This window comes from Lycorma delicatula, chromosome 4 (assembly GCF_047948215.1).
Source record: "Lycorma delicatula isolate Av1 chromosome 4, ASM4794821v1, whole genome shotgun sequence".
NCBI lineage: Eukaryota > Metazoa > Arthropoda > Insecta > Hemiptera > Fulgoridae > Lycorma > Lycorma delicatula.
In genome coordinates, this window is record NC_134458.1 from 79,878,046 (window position 1) to 79,898,401 (window position 20,356).

Here is a 20,356-nt window from a genome sequence, read left to right on the forward strand (position 1 = left end):
ATCAAAATCATTGTTGTTTTCTTCAGTCCTGCCCGATTCTTCATCGCTGCTTTTGAAACATTCATTCACAAGTGGCTCAGGAACTGGAATAATTTCACTGTGAGGTACAGGCCTGATTGCAATAAAGGATATTTTACAGTATGTTTAGATTTTTTAGAAATTCCAGACACACTTGTTAAATAAAAGAAACAATCAGTTACATGATCCTTTGGTTCACGCCAAACCATAGGTACACCAAATGACAAAGCCATTCTCTTAAATATACAGAACAATTAGTGCATACTATATGAGGAGCCCATGTCTAATCCTGATCACCAGTTTTACACTGAAAGTACAAACGATATGCTTTTTAAATTAAAGGTGTACTGTTTTTTCTATTTGATTTTACGATAAACTCAACACATACATAACAAAAAGCATCCACATCACTTACACAATTTCAAGGCATTATGACACTGCACTGTTAACAAACTTAAAACAGCAATAAGACTGAACAAAATTAATTCATTCCTAAATCTAGTGCTTAGTACAAACAACACAGCTGTGTTTTCAGCTACATGTTTTGACCTGCACAGACATGATTAATCTTGTCGATGAAGGCTCACTCTTCAGTATTAGATATGATGTCATAATATGTGACTTGATACAATTAATTCTTTGCATAGTGTTGTTTATTTATAGCTTACAAATTATGTTAACAAAGTTAAACAATAAAAAATTAGCTAACAAAATATAATATAGGAGCTTAAAATGCTAAATATATGTTGAAAAATGAAAAAAATCGTTTAACTAAAATTTAAAAATGGTGGATGATAGAAAGATTCGAGTTCATCCTCATTTTCAGCATCACAAAAGATTAAAATCATGTATCACATGTTACGAAACAAAAATTATGTTTATCAGTGTAATTGGTTACACTTTTCCTAACATAACAGACAGTAACCAACAACAATATTAGAATTGTGAAGTAAGGAAAAAATACCAACAGCCAGTTGCATAATAAATTATTGTTACTTCTGATAAAAAAAACAAAAAAGTGAGATAAGTTAACTTGCAGGATGGGATGTTGTATGCTTTTGGCTTGCAATGGAACACATGAACTCATATGCTTCAATATGAGATCACAGTTTAACAAAACTACATATTACAAAAAAGTACAACATATTAATTACTTTCTATGACCACATACTTAAAGGGTTTCTTAACTACCGTGATAGTTAACACCAACAACTGCTAGTGGCAATAACAATCAACAAATTAGTTGCACAACTGCTGTAAAAAGCATTTCCTAATATTTATGTAAATTTTTTAATGTTTAGACAGCAAGTCATTTTCTCTTTTCAAAAATTAAAAGTATGTATGTTATAACAGAAACTCTTACAATGATATGAATTGCATACCACATGTGTTATGCAGACATGTCAAGATTAAAATAATTTGTTTTAACAGTAAATGTAACAAAATAAATCTTAGTGCCTTATTACAACATAAAATACCAAAACATTTATGTTTCAGTTTTTTTATATTAATTACAACATGAGGAATAATTCTTCAGGTGTCAAATGACCAAAGTTTGACCTTGTTTACAGTTGGTCTTGTATTAGCATAAAAAGATAAGCAACAAAAACACCTACTCTAAAATTAAGTTTTTTAAAAAGTCCATCCTTCAAAACATTAAATTCAGAACTCAATCACATTTGTTAAATGTAATTTATATAAATGTGGCCCTACTGTTTAAAAAGACACAATTTCATAGTTTCTTTTTGAATTTGCTAGCAATATAGATTGGCTAATAAGAAATATAAGAAGTCTTTGGATTTTATAAGAGCTTTCTTGAATCAGAGTTCATAAGCAGCTGCATCCCTTTTTTATAACAAGTGTATCTGCAGCTTGATACATCCATAGATTACAGACTGGCTATGCTAATTAGAATCCTATACTAGTAGTAGGGAGACATTTTAAAACACTAGGCGACTAGGTGGAATATTTGGGCTTGAAACAGAACTACCAACCTAATGCAAAGGAAAGCAAACACAAGATGTCCTGGACTAGGCATATACACTGAAACCCACCGGGTTGGTCTAGTGGTTAACGCGTCTTCCCAAATCAGCTGATTTGGAAGTCGAGAGTTACAGCGTTCAAGTCCTAGTAAAGCCAGATATTTTTACATGGATTTGAATACTAGATCGTGGATACCGGTGTTCTTTGGTGGTTGGGTTTCAATTAACCACACATCTTAGGATTGGTCGAACTGAGAATGTACAAGACTAACACTTCATTTACACTCATACATATCATCATCTGAAGAATTATCTAAATGGTAGTTACCGGAGGCTAAACAGGAAACAGAAAGAAAGGCATATACACTGAAATATTAAAGATTTACTTATAAAATATACAAAATATTTCACTTATTTTTTAAACTCTGTAAGCTTGATCATTTAGTTTTTTCATCATACATGGGTAAAAAATGTTCTAATAAACAATTTAAGACCAAAATGTTATAATGAAAACATTTTTTTAGTGAAAAAAGTTAAAGCACAGGTAAATAATTACAATAATTTTATTTTCCAAATTTACAGGTGTTTTAAACATAAGGATAAACGGATATTAAAACACATCCAGTTAGCTGTACTGTCAGAAGTTCAGTCTGAGAAAGAATAATGTGAATAATTCATTATTATTATACTCTGCAAAAAAAAAATAATATGCCTCATACACATTATTACCGCTTAATACTCTTTTCAGAAAATAAATTACGCGAAAATTATGGTGATACGTCAATATAATTTATAATACCCTAAAGTCCTGAATAGCACATATATAATATCCAGTAACCAAATTTTCAATGTCTTGGACATTGTACAGTTACGAAAACCTCATAAATTCAATTCGGCCTACAATCGAACACACAATTAACATAATAAATTGCCCATCTTACAATAATACTATTAGAATTTGACTACCACATCCTTCCAACAAAAAGTACATGTCAGTTTAAACAAATATTAATCTATCATTTAATAGTTAAAAGTAACATACGCTCTTTGTAGCAACGTTACAACTCTCGTTTGATTCCTTTCATAATACAAACATTCAAATTGAGCGTCTGGAAACTCGCTGACAGAATGTTCAGAAGAAATGGGGGCAAACACCTCGAAAAGAGCTATTGTTCGAATTATTTAGAATATTTACATCAATTATTTACGACTTACCATGTCTGATATCAATAATTATCGAATAAACAATGCATATGATGTATCACATTAACGTAAAAGACATAATGAACAAATTGCTACAAAATTTTATTTCGATCACTTAAGGCTGAAAGGATAAGGACACTAGAAGTGTTTGAGTACTGGTTAGAAGTTAGATGCCGAAGCCAGAACCGGTTTCCAGCAGTTGCCAACAAAAGAGCAATAAATTCCCCTTCTAATTTCATGAGATTTTGTAATATTTTAAAAAGAAGGTTTCAATTTCAAAAAGATAAAAACAGTACTAAAAGATTACTTTAGTATTGGTTTTTTTTTTATAAATACACAGTTTTTGGAAGTAACTAAAGTTTTCGTAACACATTGTGTACTTATCCAGCGCGCCCTGGAAATGCGGCCACGCGTTCGGTTTAAGAGATTATCATTACGCCACATATTTTCATTCATTATACTTTATTTTTTATGAAATGAAATAATTTGTAAATATTTGTATATCATTTGAAGACTACATACACCCGCTACTTAAAAAAAACGTTGCCCTACTCTAATAAGAAAAGAAACTTAATTTGTTATGCGTTCGTCATGTCTATCGCCGGTGAATATGATGTAAAATTCTTTAAAAACGTTTTATTTAATAAATTTGTTGTTTGACGTAAATTTCAATAGTTTAGCAATTTTAATTATCAGTTGTCAATGAAGAAGTTTACTTAGATAATTACTAAAATCGGTTGTTATAAACTTATGAGGAAGTTTTTATTACAAAGTTAGAGCTTCTGTAGTAGGGATTACATTGTAACAATTTGTCTACCGTTCGAAAAAAATAACTAACTGAATACTTAAATTCAGTTTCAGTAAATTTGTCATATTAACATTTGCTTAATTACATGCCTCTGATTCGGCTAACATAGTTTTGATATTTTTCGTTTCCTTTAATAATATTAATTTCAGTTAAAACTATCGTTATAAACCTGCCTAAACAAATATTTTTATTTAAATAATTTTTCTACCAACCTAAGACATTATTAAAACTTGTTTTTAATTAGCTTAATTATTTAAATAAACCTTTACTGTAGAAAAAATCATTGGCGAATCTGCAATTTTATATTAGAAAAAATACTTTTTTAATTCAGTTTTTTAAATTTTTAATGCAATTAAATACTGGCAGCAGTAGATATCTAATGAAGTAATCTAACTCGCTAGTAAAAATAATGTTGGCCAACCTTAATACTAACATGTTGGCAGACATCGTTTTGGCAACACTTGTCAAGCGGATGACATTGTCGTTCTCTGACTTTGAATTGTTGCTGGTTAGATTGTCGACTTCGGGTTCTGTATTAGTGTTTTTTTTTTTTTTTTTTCACTGATTTACATTTTTTGATGCTTTAGTAATCTGTTTATTACTCTTAAAACCCAAATTTAATTGGCATATTTACTTCAGTCTGTGATGACTGCTACGTGACCGGGGATCGTATATAACCTAATTTGATTCTTTCTGCCGCCATGGGAATTATCCTGTCTAGGTTTCGGGTAAGTTGTTTTTATTGAACTGCAAGTGAATTTTTTTTCTCAAAAAATGGTTAAATTATTTGAATGTGTTATTGTGGTCATAGTTTTAATGTGATCTCACTATCTGCTTGTTAGTTCTGTTGTGTTTGTCACGTTAAAAAGTTAGGTTATATTAAACTTGTAGTGACACGGTAATTTGATGTTTTTATGAACTTTTTCTAACGAGCATTTTGCATTATGAGGTGCAGCTGTTTGCGGCATTCAGCGTTTTCAGGTGGTGTTAAAGTGACAAATATTTTTGTCCTAGTATTGTATATAACTATTGCATTAATGAATCAACTTCTGATTCATCAGATATTGCAAGTGAAGTATTGTTTGTCTGTAAGACTGTTTTAATGATATTGTCTCTATTCAGTTTAACAAGTTGTAATTGTAAATTGACTGAATGATAAAAATTAAAAAATAATCATAAATGAAATTAAAGTTAGTAAATTTGTAGGTTAGGACCTTTAGGAAGTAAGTAAGCAGCATATTAATTGTATAATAACAAAATTAATTTTTAAACAAGATAAAACTGTAACCAGTTTCCTCAGTTTTCCTTTTTGCAAGTGTGAATTAGGTTATGCAGGTTAAGTGCAGAGACAGTTTCTAAAGATTTGTGAAAAGTCAACTGTGGCCCTAGTTTTCCTTATATCCTATAAGCTGATATAATACATATTCTTTCAATATTTGTATCGTGTTTCTAAATGATTTGTAAAATAATGTGTTGTATATTATATTTCTTTTTATGAGAATATGTTCACATTTTAAAGCTAACAATCTTTTTTTAACTGGTATTGTAACTTATAAAAAATACCTATTCAACCTAAGTCAAAATAATAACAATTAAATGTTGTGTTATATTTATTGAGTAACTTATCAGTGATATTAGAGGCTTCCGCATAAGCACTGTCTTTCCCATACTACTTTCTACAATTTAAAAATAAAAAATAATTCTCCTTTATCCAGCATTCCTGTATGTATTTGCTGTGTTTTCTAAATTTAAGCTGTGAATACATTTTAATGGTAACTTCTTTATTCAAATTTAATTGGGATATTTTTTGTTTGACAACATTAAAATGTAGTTGTAGCTTTTTATTGTTGCAAATTAACTTATTTCTGATCACATTGCTCATTAATTTTGTTCTGAGACATTTACTGATTTAAAAGATCCTCTGAAAGAAGAACGTACACAAAGTATTGAGTGAAATTTCTAAGTATAATCATTAAGTTTTACTTAAATAATAAAACTGATTATGACAAGTATGTTGATTATGTTTTTGAGTATGTTTTAATGTGTTGAAACCTGACCCAAAGCACTTGTTTATAATATTGAAGCCAAGTATTACTCAGATTGCCTTATCAAGTTCTAAAATAAAATATAGGGATTTCTTTTTTCTTTAAAGAACTACTTGTTGATTTAATTTTAATTATTTGGTGGCACAATGTGCTGGTTATTTTAGCACTTGATCATAGTGCGACTAATCAGAATAATAGTTTAGAAAGTAATTAGTTGTATCAGTGTTATGAATGTTATTTTCAGGTTATGTGGTGAACATATTTCTTTAACCCAATTTACTAATTGCATTAGTATACTTTTGTTTTGTAACATTTTTTTACATTAATGTAAAGTGATATTCATGATGTGAAAATAGTCAAGATGGGATATCATGTATTAATTGAGTTTTATTTTATATCACACTAAGCAAGCTATGTTTAACAAAGTTTGAAGAAAAACATTTTTTTGCCAGTGATGACACTTGTCAAAACAGTATCATTTATACTTAGTGGAACAATATAGCATGACTCAATTTCCTGTGATCTCGTAAACATACCTTTGTAAATAAAAGGTTAAGGACATATTTTTGGGTCTCCAATAATTTGATTTAACCTTACTTTTTATTGAAAAATTATTTTTCATCCAAATATTAATTAAAAAAAATTTAGAAGTCAACAGCAGCACATGGGTTGATGATGACATTTGTGTGTTTTTCACACCAAAAAAAAAACTGCAGTACACTTTGAGATGAAAAATATATAAATATTTTGTGAAAAGTCCTTTAGATTTTACTCTATGTGAAGCTTCTTTAGAGACTGCTACTAGTAACACCAAGTGTATAGATTATTACTTTTTTTAAATAAAGTAACTCGTGCAAAAAGTATTTTGTTAAGAATTGTGCCCAGTTTCTATTAATATTTCACTCAGTTTATTTATGATATTCTTCCTTAAACATTGTTTGGGAAACTATCTGTACCTGTCCTTTTGTGGCTTAAATCATTTAGATGATAAAGGTATTGTATGATCTCTGAGAGCAAAAAACCCTATTGTACTCTTTTGATTTAGAAACTGATGATAAAGAAAACAAACATTTTTGTATAAACAGAATTACAGAAATAACTGTGGTAAAATAAAGCATAGTGATTGTAGATCTGGAATTGGAATAGATTGATTAGAATAAATTTTAATTGGTATGTTCATTTTAATTTTACTTGCTGCATTACAATTAAATGTATCATCATTCAACAACAAAAATTTCATTTGAAAATCAGATAACATTGAAACTTTAATCTGTACACTTCTAATTTCCCACAATGGCCCAAAGTCAACTATTCTTATAAATATACAATCTTACCAAAGATGTTTCATATTTTTTCACCCTCTTATTCTCATGGATCCCTTACATATTCCCTCATTCCTTTCTCCTTTTAATTTTTTCCATTCTTCTCTGTAATCATGTTTCAAAGCTTTCCAAGAACTTTGTTGTTTCCCATTAATCCACACATGAAATCATCATACTGTACATGAACAAGTTTCTACCTTAGTTCTGTTTTGATCCCTCTGGCTACATACAACCTTTAAAATAATGAGATTCCTTTCCTGTGGGTAATCTTGTTATTTTCTCTGTAAAGCTTCCAACTATGTCACCAAAATTCCCAATTACTTAAAAATCCTTTAGTCTTAACATTTGCTAAAATGCAGAAATTTTTCAATTTCTGTGAAATTCTACTCATAAAAAAATCACTGTCATCAGTGGTCAGTTTGTAGATGCTAATGTGAATAAATATATATAAAACGATTTCAAAATTTTAATTTATGATGCAATTATTTATTAAATTTGTAATTTGAGGTGTATTTCTCACCAAAATAAAACCTCTCTTGACCTGCCTCTTTTACATCTCTATACCTAAATGACCTTCACAAGTTAATTATTAATACAATCTTTCAGAGCTACAATTTTGTTATTTTTAAAAACTAAGTCATTGATAAAATTAATGAAGATACAATCTTAATTATTTGTGTGTATATATATATATATATATGCATTAGATTTGTTTTATCCTTTTTTCAAATATTTTGTCAGTTTTATTAATGAGATATTAATAAATTTCAGTTTTAAATTAATTTGACTTATTAAAGGTAATTAAGTTATAAATAATTTATGGTTACAAAATTAAATTACTGAAGTTAAAAGACTAGCAAAGAAGAGAAAGAAACTGAGAGTAGCTCTGAATCGGTTGAATGACTATAAAATATTGAAAATCCAGTTTTATATCATCATTTCCTTAGGGATTTTAACTGAATATTTTTTGTGTACATCCTAAACAGTTAAATTATGCATTTTAACCTTCAACAACTTTATTTTTGTCTCTGTCTGTACATTATCCAACCTTTATTTTTCATTGCTAATATATCTAATTCAGTTTGGCAAAATTTATTATAATGGAAAAAAACAAGTTTGCAATATTTAGATTTTTATATTAAAAACAAATTGAAGATTTATTTATATTTTTGTTAATAAATTTCTCTGGTACTTAAAGATTCCCCATCTTAATTATTTAAAAATAAATAACCCCCTAACATTACAGGTGAGGAGTATTGTTTGTTTAAAATATATATATATTTTTTTAATGTGTTGTAATTATATTGGTACATAGGTTCATTTCGTATAAAATCTTTTTTTTTTTTTTATATTTAGCACTCCAAAACAACATTTTAATGTAATAATATTTACTTTCATAAATAGTAGGAAAAAATGAATTTATAAATTGAAAAGGAAAAATAAGGTGTATGTAACACTTATATTAAATATTAAACAGTTAGAAATCTTAAAACAATTGCAATATTTTTGTAAGGTACGTTTTTGAATTTATTTTTGAATGAAATATTACGTAAAAATTGTGTGAGAGGATCTGAAAACAATTATTTTGCAGTTACCTAATGTATGGGCAGTACCTATCCTGCAAACACTATCTTTGTTTAAGATTTCTTTTAATTATGGTTATCTTTTAGAATATTTTTACTAAATTTGAGCTTGTCTGTCCAAAAAAAATAAAAAATCATGCTAACTCTTGTTTTTTGATAAAACCATTTTTTTTTCTTCTATATTGTTTTCTTCTTCCATTTGATATGTTAGAATAGGACAGGGTCTTTCTATATTAAAGGTTGATAGATTGAAGCCTAACTGTACTAGTTAAATGTCTATGTTGCTGATTCCTTTTGGCTCGTGGTCACCATTATTTTAATAGGTTTTAATTAGTAACTCGTTAAAGCATGGTGAACTAAAATATAACAGCTGCCTGTATGCTGTCATTTTACAATCAAGGAACCCATCTACCTACAGATTTGAACTAAAAAGAATTGTACAAGACTTATAGATTAGCGACTGTCGTTTACTTTAATCTGATTGATTTTTTTATTATCATTAACAAAATTATGATCTAATACACTGTTTTCTGCATTAAATTAACACTCATTCATATAAAACTTGAAGTATTGTTCCTGCACTCTAAAATAATTTTGCCACCTTTCATCATGTACATTTTTACTGTATTCAAATAAAAATATCATATATGTAAAAATTGGCATCCCAAAACCTTTTTTAAAGAAGGTATTATTACTATTTGATGAAATGTTTCTGGTTCTAATTTCATTCTTTTAAAACAATACCTACCAAATAGAATATATAGATACACTTTTGGGGAAATTGTGAAACATCCATTATTTTAATCTAATACAGTAAAACTATGAAATTTACTAACACGGTTGGAAATTGATTTACATATTATGTTTTCCTATTTGTTTGACATTGACTGCTGCAGCTGTTAATGTGGTAACTGTAACTAATAAATATTGAAAACATGTAGGAACCGGTTTATCATGTGGCTTCAGCAATTAGAATTTAATCCTTGTTTACATTTTTCAGTAGTGCACGATTTGAAAATTCTTTCCATACAATGCGTTTATGTAATGGATTTAACGTAAATGTATTCAATGTAAATAAAATGCAACAGTAATTTTTTTTATTAATATTATTATAAATAATTTTACTATATTAGAGTTTTCTCCTCTTCTCTTAAGGAGAAATAAGGGCCAACTGATAAATATACAATAAATGTATGAAAATGTCATAGAAATTTATATTTGGAAAGTATGTATACAAAAATTAACACAAATTTATAGAAAAAAACATGTAAATTAAAACTAAAATGCTGGAATATTAGTTCATTATTGGGTGCGGTGTTTTTTTGTTGTTTTTTTTTTACCTCTTATACAGACGAATTTAACTTTAGAAGACTGGTATCAGTTTTACCATGATGAAAAGTTTTCTTCACACTCCCATTTTATAAATATTATCTTCTCATTTTCTTTGTATCTGTTCATTGCTGGAGCAATGATTTCATTTATCCATTCAGTATTTGTAATTAGGAAGCGATTTGATTGAAGAGTGATGATGTAGTTAATTTTTATATTAAACTCGAAATTAACTTATAATTCTATTATTTATGAACTGTTAAAGGTCCTGGTGGAGTTTTTGATGTCTCTGAGACGTGAAATGCCATTTCTTTTTGGGAATGTACTAATTTCATTATTGTATTATTATTATTATTTAACAGCTATCTCTAAAGTTATATTTGAATTATATGTTTTTTCAAGAATTATAATCTGTTTCAGAATTTTATGGTAACATTAGATTTAGAAAGAAATTGTTATACATTAGTAACTTGTGAGAAAATTAATGATTTTTCGTTTTAGACATGTAATCTTATATAGAAGTACTTAATGTATTATATATATTTTTTTAAAGTACATTTAAAGTAAACAACAAAATCAAGGATTAAACATTGACTATTTATTATTTGCTGAGCTCAACACAGCCATTAACATCTGTGACTTTATCCACAAGGTTCTGGGTTCAAATACTGGTCAGAGTTGGCATTTTTTTCATTTATTAAATTATTATACTTTTTAGCTTAAATAGAAAGAGTAAGGCAGCCTTAGTAAGTGTAGACCTATAGTTACATGTGAAAGAGTAAATAAATATAAAAATACTACTGATCTACCTGATGCTTCTGTTTAATTATCAGATGCTATTTAGTACTGGAAATTTCACAGTTAAAATCCCAAAATAAATACATTTTGTATAAAATTATTCAAACTTCATTTGTTTTAACTTTTATCACACCAGAAATTTTCTACTAGAATCATTTGCAGTAAAATAACTAAAAACTGCTCTTAAGAATGGGGGTAGGAACATCCTGACCCTGAAGGGGAAGAGATCTTGCCATATGACGGTTCCAGTCGCTATACCACCCCCTTGTACATTTTTCCCCCTTACCACTGAGGTTGGACCTGCGAATACATTGCACAACTTCTCAGCGGGTGCCTCGCCTCAGACCTTCGGGCCGCCCTTGACTGACCTCGGTCAGTCAGTCATCAAAGGCAAACCACCCTCATGAGCAGAATTGCCTGTTCCTTTGTTTTGGTACCTAGTATTTTTGTGACAATTGTTGTAACCTGGTCCCATTCACGTCTACCTTTCATCATAAATGGGACATTCTCTTCTGGTGTTATATTAGGAAGTCCCATTCTTTGACGAATCTCGTCCCATCTGCTACAAATAGATTGTATGTTCGGCCGTATCATTTTCATCGCAGTACCTAGATGTCGGCGTAGCTCACTTGCCAAACCGGTGCAGGTAGGCCTCAAACCCGCCGTGTCCGGTAAGCAGTTGGGAGAGATGAAATCCCACGTCACCAAAACTCCTCTGCACCCATCTGTCGATCTGTGGGATCAGTCTGTTGGTCCAGTTTCCGGTGCTTGACGCATCTCAAGCCAATTAACACTCCTCTAGCATGGTTCTGCGAGCCTCAGCCCTTGGCATACCACTATACCGTATCTAGCTGTCATGGGCTTTACCGGAGGTCCTCTTCTAGACCCACAGACTGATTGACGTCTTTCTGTCATCATCTTGGTCTCTGTCAGAATGTCACCTATGCAAATGCCACGAATGACATTTCCATCGGTGTAAAACCCTATAAACTTACATAACAAAAAAACATTACCAAAACTACTCATACGAAATAGACTGAGTAGAACAAATTATAAATTTTGAGCTAAATGCCTCACAACAAAAGAAAATTAAACAAACAACACCGCAAAATAACAAAACAAAAACAATTAATACCGAACAAAATTTCAAAAACGCCTATTCATGGCAACTAAAACGCCCAAGCGACCTAGCCACCCGCATTATACACATCCATTCCTAACTCGCTGAATAACCAAATATTTCATAAAACTCTACTATAACCTATTTTAAGTAAACCAAATCTGAGTAAGATCCAATATCATCTTGCTGCCTCACAACCTCTAATCGTCTGTCTTCATAACGAAGACAGACATAAAACGTGAAAAGCATCGTCTATTATACCACAACTCGGACACAGACCCGAATCAGTCAGGCCGATACGAGCCAGTTTATACCTAAAGCACCATGGCTCGAAAGAAACTGTGGAGCATATTTATTTCGACACATCAAGAGACGCCCCGTAAACGCGTCACATCAGGGAAGAGACCATGCGTATAACGCCCATTAGTTGCCTCATCCCATCTCTCCTGCCACAATTGAAATCCATTATTCTCAATCTCTCTCATTTTTGCAGAAGTCAATTCATCCGACTTTTTTTTTGCAAAATAACGCCGTTGACGCTCAATCGCAAGAACATCAATGGGCTTCACTCTAGTAATCACCAGATCAGTCTCATGAGATATAGTGCGATAACCCCGTATTACTGTTAACAGCAATAGGCTCTGGGCCCTCAGTAAAATATCCCTATAAGTTTTATATTTTAACCTATCTCCTCATACAGATGCGGCATACAACATAATTACCTCACTCACACCTTTTTAAAGAATACACATGGCCTTAAAATTTAGACCCCCAATCGTGGTTCACCACACGTCGAATACCAAAGAAGGCACTATTGGCCTTCACCTTCTTCACGACGTTTTGTAAATGCTCCTTGAATCGAAAATTTTTGTCAAGGAGCACCCGGAGGAACTTCGGAACCTAAACATAACGGATTCGGTGGCCTGACATAGATATACGCACTCGTCGCGTCACATCCAAACGGCCTTTCAGCAACGTCATTGTGGTTTTATGTGGGCTGAATTCTCATCTTATGCTAATGTCCCCACAGCTCTAGTAACCTACAGGCCTAAGAGGCCCTAAGTTCAGTCTCGTTCCGTGCGCATCCTTCAATCAACAGTAGCCCGTCATCGGCATAAGCGAAAACGTCGAGCAACCTCAGGCGCATCAAAAAATCAAACTCTACAACCTATAACAAAAGCCCCAGTACACTGCCTTGAGGACAACTCATAGACAGTGTTTTTACTACTTCGTGGCCACCGTCACAAAGCAGAACGTCTCGATGACTGAAAACTATGCATTATCTGCATTTCACTCCAAGTACATCACGTCTCTGTAACTGATACAAAGCGGAGGACCACTACAGATTGTTAAATACACCAGATATGTTCAGGAAAATCCCTAAGACATACCCGACACGACTATTCCTCACAATACTTATTAATTTTAGGATAGCGTCTTCTGTCCCTCTACTTTGAGAAGATCTCTGCAAACGGAGAACAGACGACTTCAACTCAGAAAGTTCCCGCGTCCACCAAGAGGCTTCTTTCTCCTCACCTGAACTGCGGATAATGTAACACTCAGTGACATCTATGAAAGCCGCTGACAACCGACCTGTCAGGTTCTCAGGATCAAGACATCCACATCCCTGTCCAAGACACGGAGTCTGACCGAATGAATCGAAACAAACCTCTACCAATTGGCTTTCCTGCGGAGAAAACGCCCCTCCTGAACTGGGAAATTACAACTATAACCATCACTCAGGCCTCCAGTGATTTCGAAGACGATTAAACAATGATCGCTGGAACAATCATTGACGACTTTCCAACTACAGACACTTACAGGAATATATATTCTCACTGCAACATCAATCCAAAAAAAAATACTATGAAATTGTTAACCGTACGGTGAGAGTCTCGCAGATATCATTTATTCCGCTCAAAAAAATAATTTCTGTAATATAAATAAAACTGTTTTTAACAAAATGATACTGATATCAAAAAAGGTAAGACACTACATATCAAAATCTGTTATTAATTTAGAATTCTGTTTAAAAAAGAATGCATGTTAAATATATGTAGCAGACAATAGATATTCAGTAATAGATAATAAACAGTGTTTAAGCGTTCCATATAATAAACAAAAAACAGAAAAATTTGTTACAAATTTCTTACCGGCCCGATCTCATTTATATGTAATACATTCACATTTACGGAAATAATACAATTCTTATTCGTCGTTTAATAAATGAAGGTAAGATTTTTGTAACAATTTTTTTTTTTCTTTTATGGAACGCTTAAACATTGTTTATTATCTATTATTATATATCTATTGTTTATTTTTATATTTAATGTGTATTTTTTTAAAATAAAATTCTAAATTAATAATAGATTTTGATAATAGATATGTAGAGTCCTACCTTTTTTAATGTCAGTATCATTTTGTTAAAAAGAGGTTTATTTATATTACAGAAATTTTTGTTTTTTGAGCGGAAGAAATGGTATCTGCGAGACTTACTGCACGTTTTACAGTCTCATTGTAATTTTTGTTTATATCACTGCGTTTAGTTAGATTCTTTTATTTTTCTATTGTTATCTTATGGATAAGTTATTATTAAAATTTATTGCGTTTCTAGAACTGACAAACATACATATTTTGAATTTCTCGACCAATTTTTTTTTTTTTGTTAGTCATATCATTCACGTCATATATCATATTTTTCCTTTTTAATTAAAACTAGTATAATGACCTTAAGCCCACCGGGCTGGTCTAGTGGTTAACTGGTCATCGCAAATCAGCTGATATCGAAGTTGAGAATCCTAAGGTTCAAATCCTAGTGAAGGCATTTACTTTTATTCGGATTTGAATGCTATAGCGTGGATACCGGTGTTCATTAGTGGTTGGATTTCAATTAACCACACATCTCAGGAATGGTCGACCTGAGACTGTACAAAACTACGCTTCATTTACATTCGTACATATCGTCCTCTGAAGTACTGTAAACTGTAAACATAGTTCGTTGACTTCGCCGTGCCGTTCAGTTCTGCGGACTCTTACCGGCGAAGTTCTGACGAACTTCTTGATATACATATCCTCAAATTGCCGTCTACCATTAACCATGCCGGCATTTGTTGGCAGCTCACCAGAAGTATTAAATACCTTTAATTCATACTGGGCAAGAAACACTTTTACCACCTCACCACTCATGGTACGATCACTATGCCATATCAAACATTTAGCATTAACATCGGTACCTTTAACAATTGAACCATGCTCAGAGGACTGAGGAATTTTTTCCCTAGCCTCAAGATGACGTTCAGCAGGATCCCGATACTGAAAATAAGAACTTACAACATATAGATGTAGGTTATAAATACCAACCCTAGCAACAACATGATGGTTATCAAAGAGCTGTTGCAAGAAGACACAACTCATTTCTTTTCTGCACAAAATAGCGGACATGCTATCAGATACACAGTAAAATTGCTTCCATCCTGCAAATCCCAATAAGTCTCCAGTGTTGCAACAATATTCAACTTAGAATGCAAGGCCACTTCACCCAGCTCAACTTGAACTAAATAAGCATTCTGTGCATTTAATTGACCAAAATTAACCATTGAGGGAATTAAAATATATCTTGACAGCTCTCAAGTAAGTCCCACACTCTTTACTATCAGCAGGGTGCTTATGTTCTTTCCCAAAACGTTTACAATTAATACATGATGGAGGATCAGACTTCTTGGGACAATCCTCATGCCTGTGCCCCTCCTCACAACAGTGAGCACAAATGGAAGGCTGATCACAAAACTTAGCCTTGTAGCCAAACTTGCAACACTTAAAACACTGCTAGACATCTATGTACTTCCTGACACGACAAGAAGCAAAATCGATGAACAGCCTACCTTCAGTAATAAAAGTCCTCATCAGAGAAGGGCTCGCCTCAAACTCTCCTGGGTAGCACTCCATGTCGCACCTACCTGTATTAAACAAAAATCAATATTCTGCTTTATAAGTAGCCTTGTATGACTTGGTATTCTGCTCTCTAATAAGAGTTAATACCTCTTCCTCTGTCAGACAACGGTCATTGTCATAGACTATTATCCTAGGGCGCCTCTTCCTTTTAGGATCGGCTCTTATCAGATTTAAAAAATTTAAGAGTCTGAAATTATTTTAGCTGTCTCCTTATCATCAGCTACTATGACAAGCCACTTCTTTGCCTTCTTTATATTCTGAATCGTCAAGTTCGACCTCTTAGAACGCAGGACAACATGATAGTCATCCCTCATCTTCTTACTGGATTTAGTAACATCCTTCTTCATGTTGATGAACAAGACCTCTGGTTGCTTTTGAGATAAACTAGCATCCCTCTTGTTCTTTATAACATTGGTGTAATGCCTCTTCTGAACCTTAAGGTATTCAATGACTGCCACAGGAACAGTCTCTTTGACTCACTTTCTTTACTTGAACGGGTTTAGAGGCCAACGCCTCAAACCCCTCTGCAAGAGCAGACATATAAACCTTGAACTCCCTCAATTTTGGAGTTACACATGCTGTTAAACTTGCTGAGGCACTTCTTGGATTCTCAAAGAAGACCATCAGTTGTTCAAACTGTTCTTCAAACATTCTCATCAAGGGCATGGAGCTACCAGGTTTGCCGGCCGATTTTAAAAAATTGGCAATGACATCCTCCTTCACACAGGTGGAAGTCCCTGCCTGGCTTTCATCCTCATCAGAGGAGGCTAATCATCAATCCATGCCTCTAGGATTTTGGTGGCCTTAAATTCTTCTGTCACTCGCACCTCTTAGCTGCTGTTGGATCGGCTGAGCAAGAACGTGTCTGAATAGCAATCACGCATTACCACAGATTACAGCGCACACCCAAGGGGTGTAAACAGACCAACAGTCTTTGCCATGTACCCTTCAGAATCTAAGCAGTTAGTTTTGAAGCACTCATTGAGGTGGGCGCATGTCCAAATATAAGCCAAATACAAATTGGCAAATAAGAGCATAAAATGAGTCTAGTTAAGTTAAATAAAATGCAGTTTCTGCAATACTTCAATCAACACAATATTCAAAACCAGTTGCAATACACACACAACCACTAGCTCAATGATCGCCAAAAGAAAGCTTAAAACAGCAACAACCTCTGGATGCATATAGAGGACTAAAGGTATGGGGTAGGAACACTCATTAGACATTAAAATGTTCTAAAGATTCTGTTTACAATTCTATTTACTTTATCATCATTGTTTTTTTGTTAAAATTTAGCAGCCTCAACTACTAGACCATACACTCAACACATTAATGCCAAAAAAAGGGTGGAAACTTCCTGTTTTCAATATAAAATAAATTCAAGAAAGTTTTTTTTTGAGCTGTATTTTGTCCATTGAAATCTTTTGCTAAAATGCATCCTAAGTGAGTAATTTAGAAACCTTTTACAAAAAAAAAAATTTTTAATCTTTTGTCGCATTACCTTTTTTTCTAATGTTTTTATAGTAAACTTAGACACCATAGATAATATATTGAGGAAAATTCTTGGAATTCTCTCTTTCCAATCATTGTAAATTTATATATATATATTTTTATTTTTTTACTGACTGAATTTATTTCATTAAAAAAAGGTGTATGTTTCAATCTTCTGTAATAATATATGAGGAAAAACACTTTTTATTTAACAATTTTAGATTTTAGTTTTTTAAATTTTGTAAATTTTATGTTTATTTACACCTTAGAATTTATTAATTTTGAAATTTAAAAAAGGATATATTATTTAGATGCTAATATTTATCTTTACAATATATTAACATACATATAATTTTAATCATATAATATCAAATTATTAAATATAATTTTATGAAGAAAAAAATTTGATTGTTAATAAAGATATTATATTTTTATTATTTTTAGTACAATTTAACGTTAAAAATTAAATTAATAAACAACTGAAGATTTATTAACGTATTCTTTAAAATAATTTTTGTACATTTATATTATTATTTTCTGTATAAGATTAGTACTTGCTTACTATGTGCTATAATGTACTATGTATGTGAAAACTTTTTCAGACCATTAGTTTTTGCTTTATGATAGTAAAAGATACATTAGTAATTTTATATTGATTTGTTATTTACATGATGTTCAGTTAATGGTGTTGGAATTCCATTTGGCTAGACTAAAACACATGCTGGCACAGTTTCTTGGATTCATTTCCACTGAGGCATTCTATTTTTATCTCAAGCATTTTTTTTTTTTTTTTGTAATTAATCATACCTGCCTTCTGCCTTGTATAACATTTTACGTAATTTTAAGATCTTATATATTGTGAGCTTTATTTAAAATTAACTACAAAATTATTTGCTTCCTAGAATAGGTTTTTATAGTATTAATAGGGGTATAAACTTAATTAATTGATGACAACAGAGACTGATTAATTGCTTATTGTAGTGGTTCTAAATTTACATAATTGTTGTATTTGTATACATTTTATCTAAAGTGTATTCCCAACATTTGAATTTTAATACTGATGTATTTTATTAATAACTGATTGTTATAATCTTGTTAATTAGCTAAGTTGTAAAAATATATTTTTTTTATGTTTAGTCTATTGTGTCTCCAAGTTTAGTCTATTGTGTCTCCAAACCTTATTCCATGGTGTTTCATTATTGATTATTTATCTGTACATGGTCAAGATATATCAGATTTGTTGTAATATGCACTTATGTTTTGTTAATATATTGATCATAATTCTGCATTGGATTGAGCCTTATAACCCTGGCTGTGCTAATACATTGCTTTCAGAACACAAGAATTCTGTCTTGCATAGTGTAAACAACATTTCAAAGGCCTCTTTTTTGTCTTTACTGCTTTACCTATTGCCTTATGTTTCACCACCATAAAACAATTAACTTCTTACAGGTATTTTTAAGAATATCGTACTTCATTTTGTTTTGTTAATTTACTACTTTGATAAAAACATTTTACAGCTTCTGGTACTTAGTATTCATATATCTTAATATTCAATTTCTCATTACCCTCAATTCTGTTACCTTTTCACTTACTTATTTTTAAACCAGATTTCTTTTCTAACATTAAACCCATTCAATTCATAAATTCTTTCATTGTTGGTTTCTCCCCGAAGAATGTCATCAGTAAATCTTAATCTTTATAATTATTCTCCTCAGATGATTACTCTATTCTCAAATTTATCTTTAGTTCTTATATATGAATCGATGTACTAGCAGAGAAGTGTATGCCTCAGTTCAACTTATTTAAGTCAACTCAAAAATAGGAATTATCAGTTGGTTATGAAAATTGAATTTATTAGTTGACATTCACAGTTTCATTAATCACCTTTGTGCTGGTAGAAGTTCTAAAAGTTATTGTGTTTACGCTTGTTTTCTCTGTTTTACATATACTGTTTGTAACTTATTACTGTTCACTAAGTGTGAAATATATCATTTGTCACATTTATAATTGCCATACATTCATATTTTATTCATGGATCTAGTTTTTGTCTGCTTTACCTTACTTATTCTTTCTTTTACGTACAAAGTTTTATATTATTCCTTTGATCTGTCCTTTTTACTGGTTATTTTTACTCATTAAATTGATTAGAAAGTGGTTTACTAAAACTAGATAATTTTTTTATAAGTTTATTTATAATATTTTTTCTCTTATTAGTTAGGTAGTGTATATTTATAATGTATGTAAATTTATGCATACATTAATAAAGTGGCCATGTCAGCAAATATTTTTAAATTGTATATATGGTTGTGTAGTAGAGTTTTATAAAATAGGTGTAATAAATTACTACAGTCAACATTTATTCAGCTTGTATATAATTCATGTATAATTTTTGTTATTATAAATTTTACTTAACCGTTTGTTTACTTTTTTATTGTATAGATTATTCGACTGCATTCAGTTTTGGAGGAAAATATAAACAAACTTAAGAGTAAAATTACTATAACAGAATTTTTCTTTTTTTTTTGGAAAACAAAAATGTTCATTTAAACATACTAATATAGGATTTATTTATAGCTGAAAATTGCCTTTTAAGATGTTTATTTGTTTCAAAAGTTTATTTTAAAATTTTTCTCAAAGGAAATGCTATTTTAACAATTTGAAAAACAATAGAAGTTGTCAGCCAGGTTAAAAAAAAACCATTAC

General features: G+C 31.0%; 2 protein-coding genes across 4 annotated transcripts in view; one reads left to right on the top strand and one right to left on the bottom strand.

The window, feature by feature from the left end:
* LOC142323581 (uncharacterized) overlaps positions 1-3,351 on the bottom strand; it is a 52,411-nt gene extending 49,060 nt beyond the window's left edge. For all 3 annotated transcript variants that reach the window (XR_012756127.1, XM_075363407.1, XM_075363408.1), the window contains exon 1: positions 3,216-3,351. The gene's annotated coding sequence lies outside the window, so the exon portion shown is untranslated. The remainder of the gene's footprint in view (positions 1-3,215) is intronic.
* Positions 3,352-4,465: 1,114 nt separating this feature from the next.
* Positions 4,466-20,356, top strand: part of Lnpk (zinc-ribbon metal-binding protein lunapark) — a 68,651-nt gene continuing 52,760 nt past the window's right edge. Inside the window, exon 1 of the mRNA XM_075363409.1 lies at positions 4,466-4,739. Within this exon, the coding sequence (XP_075219524.1) occupies positions 4,713-4,739 (27 nt within the window). The 5' untranslated portion in view covers positions 4,466-4,712. The remainder of the gene's footprint in view (positions 4,740-20,356) is intronic.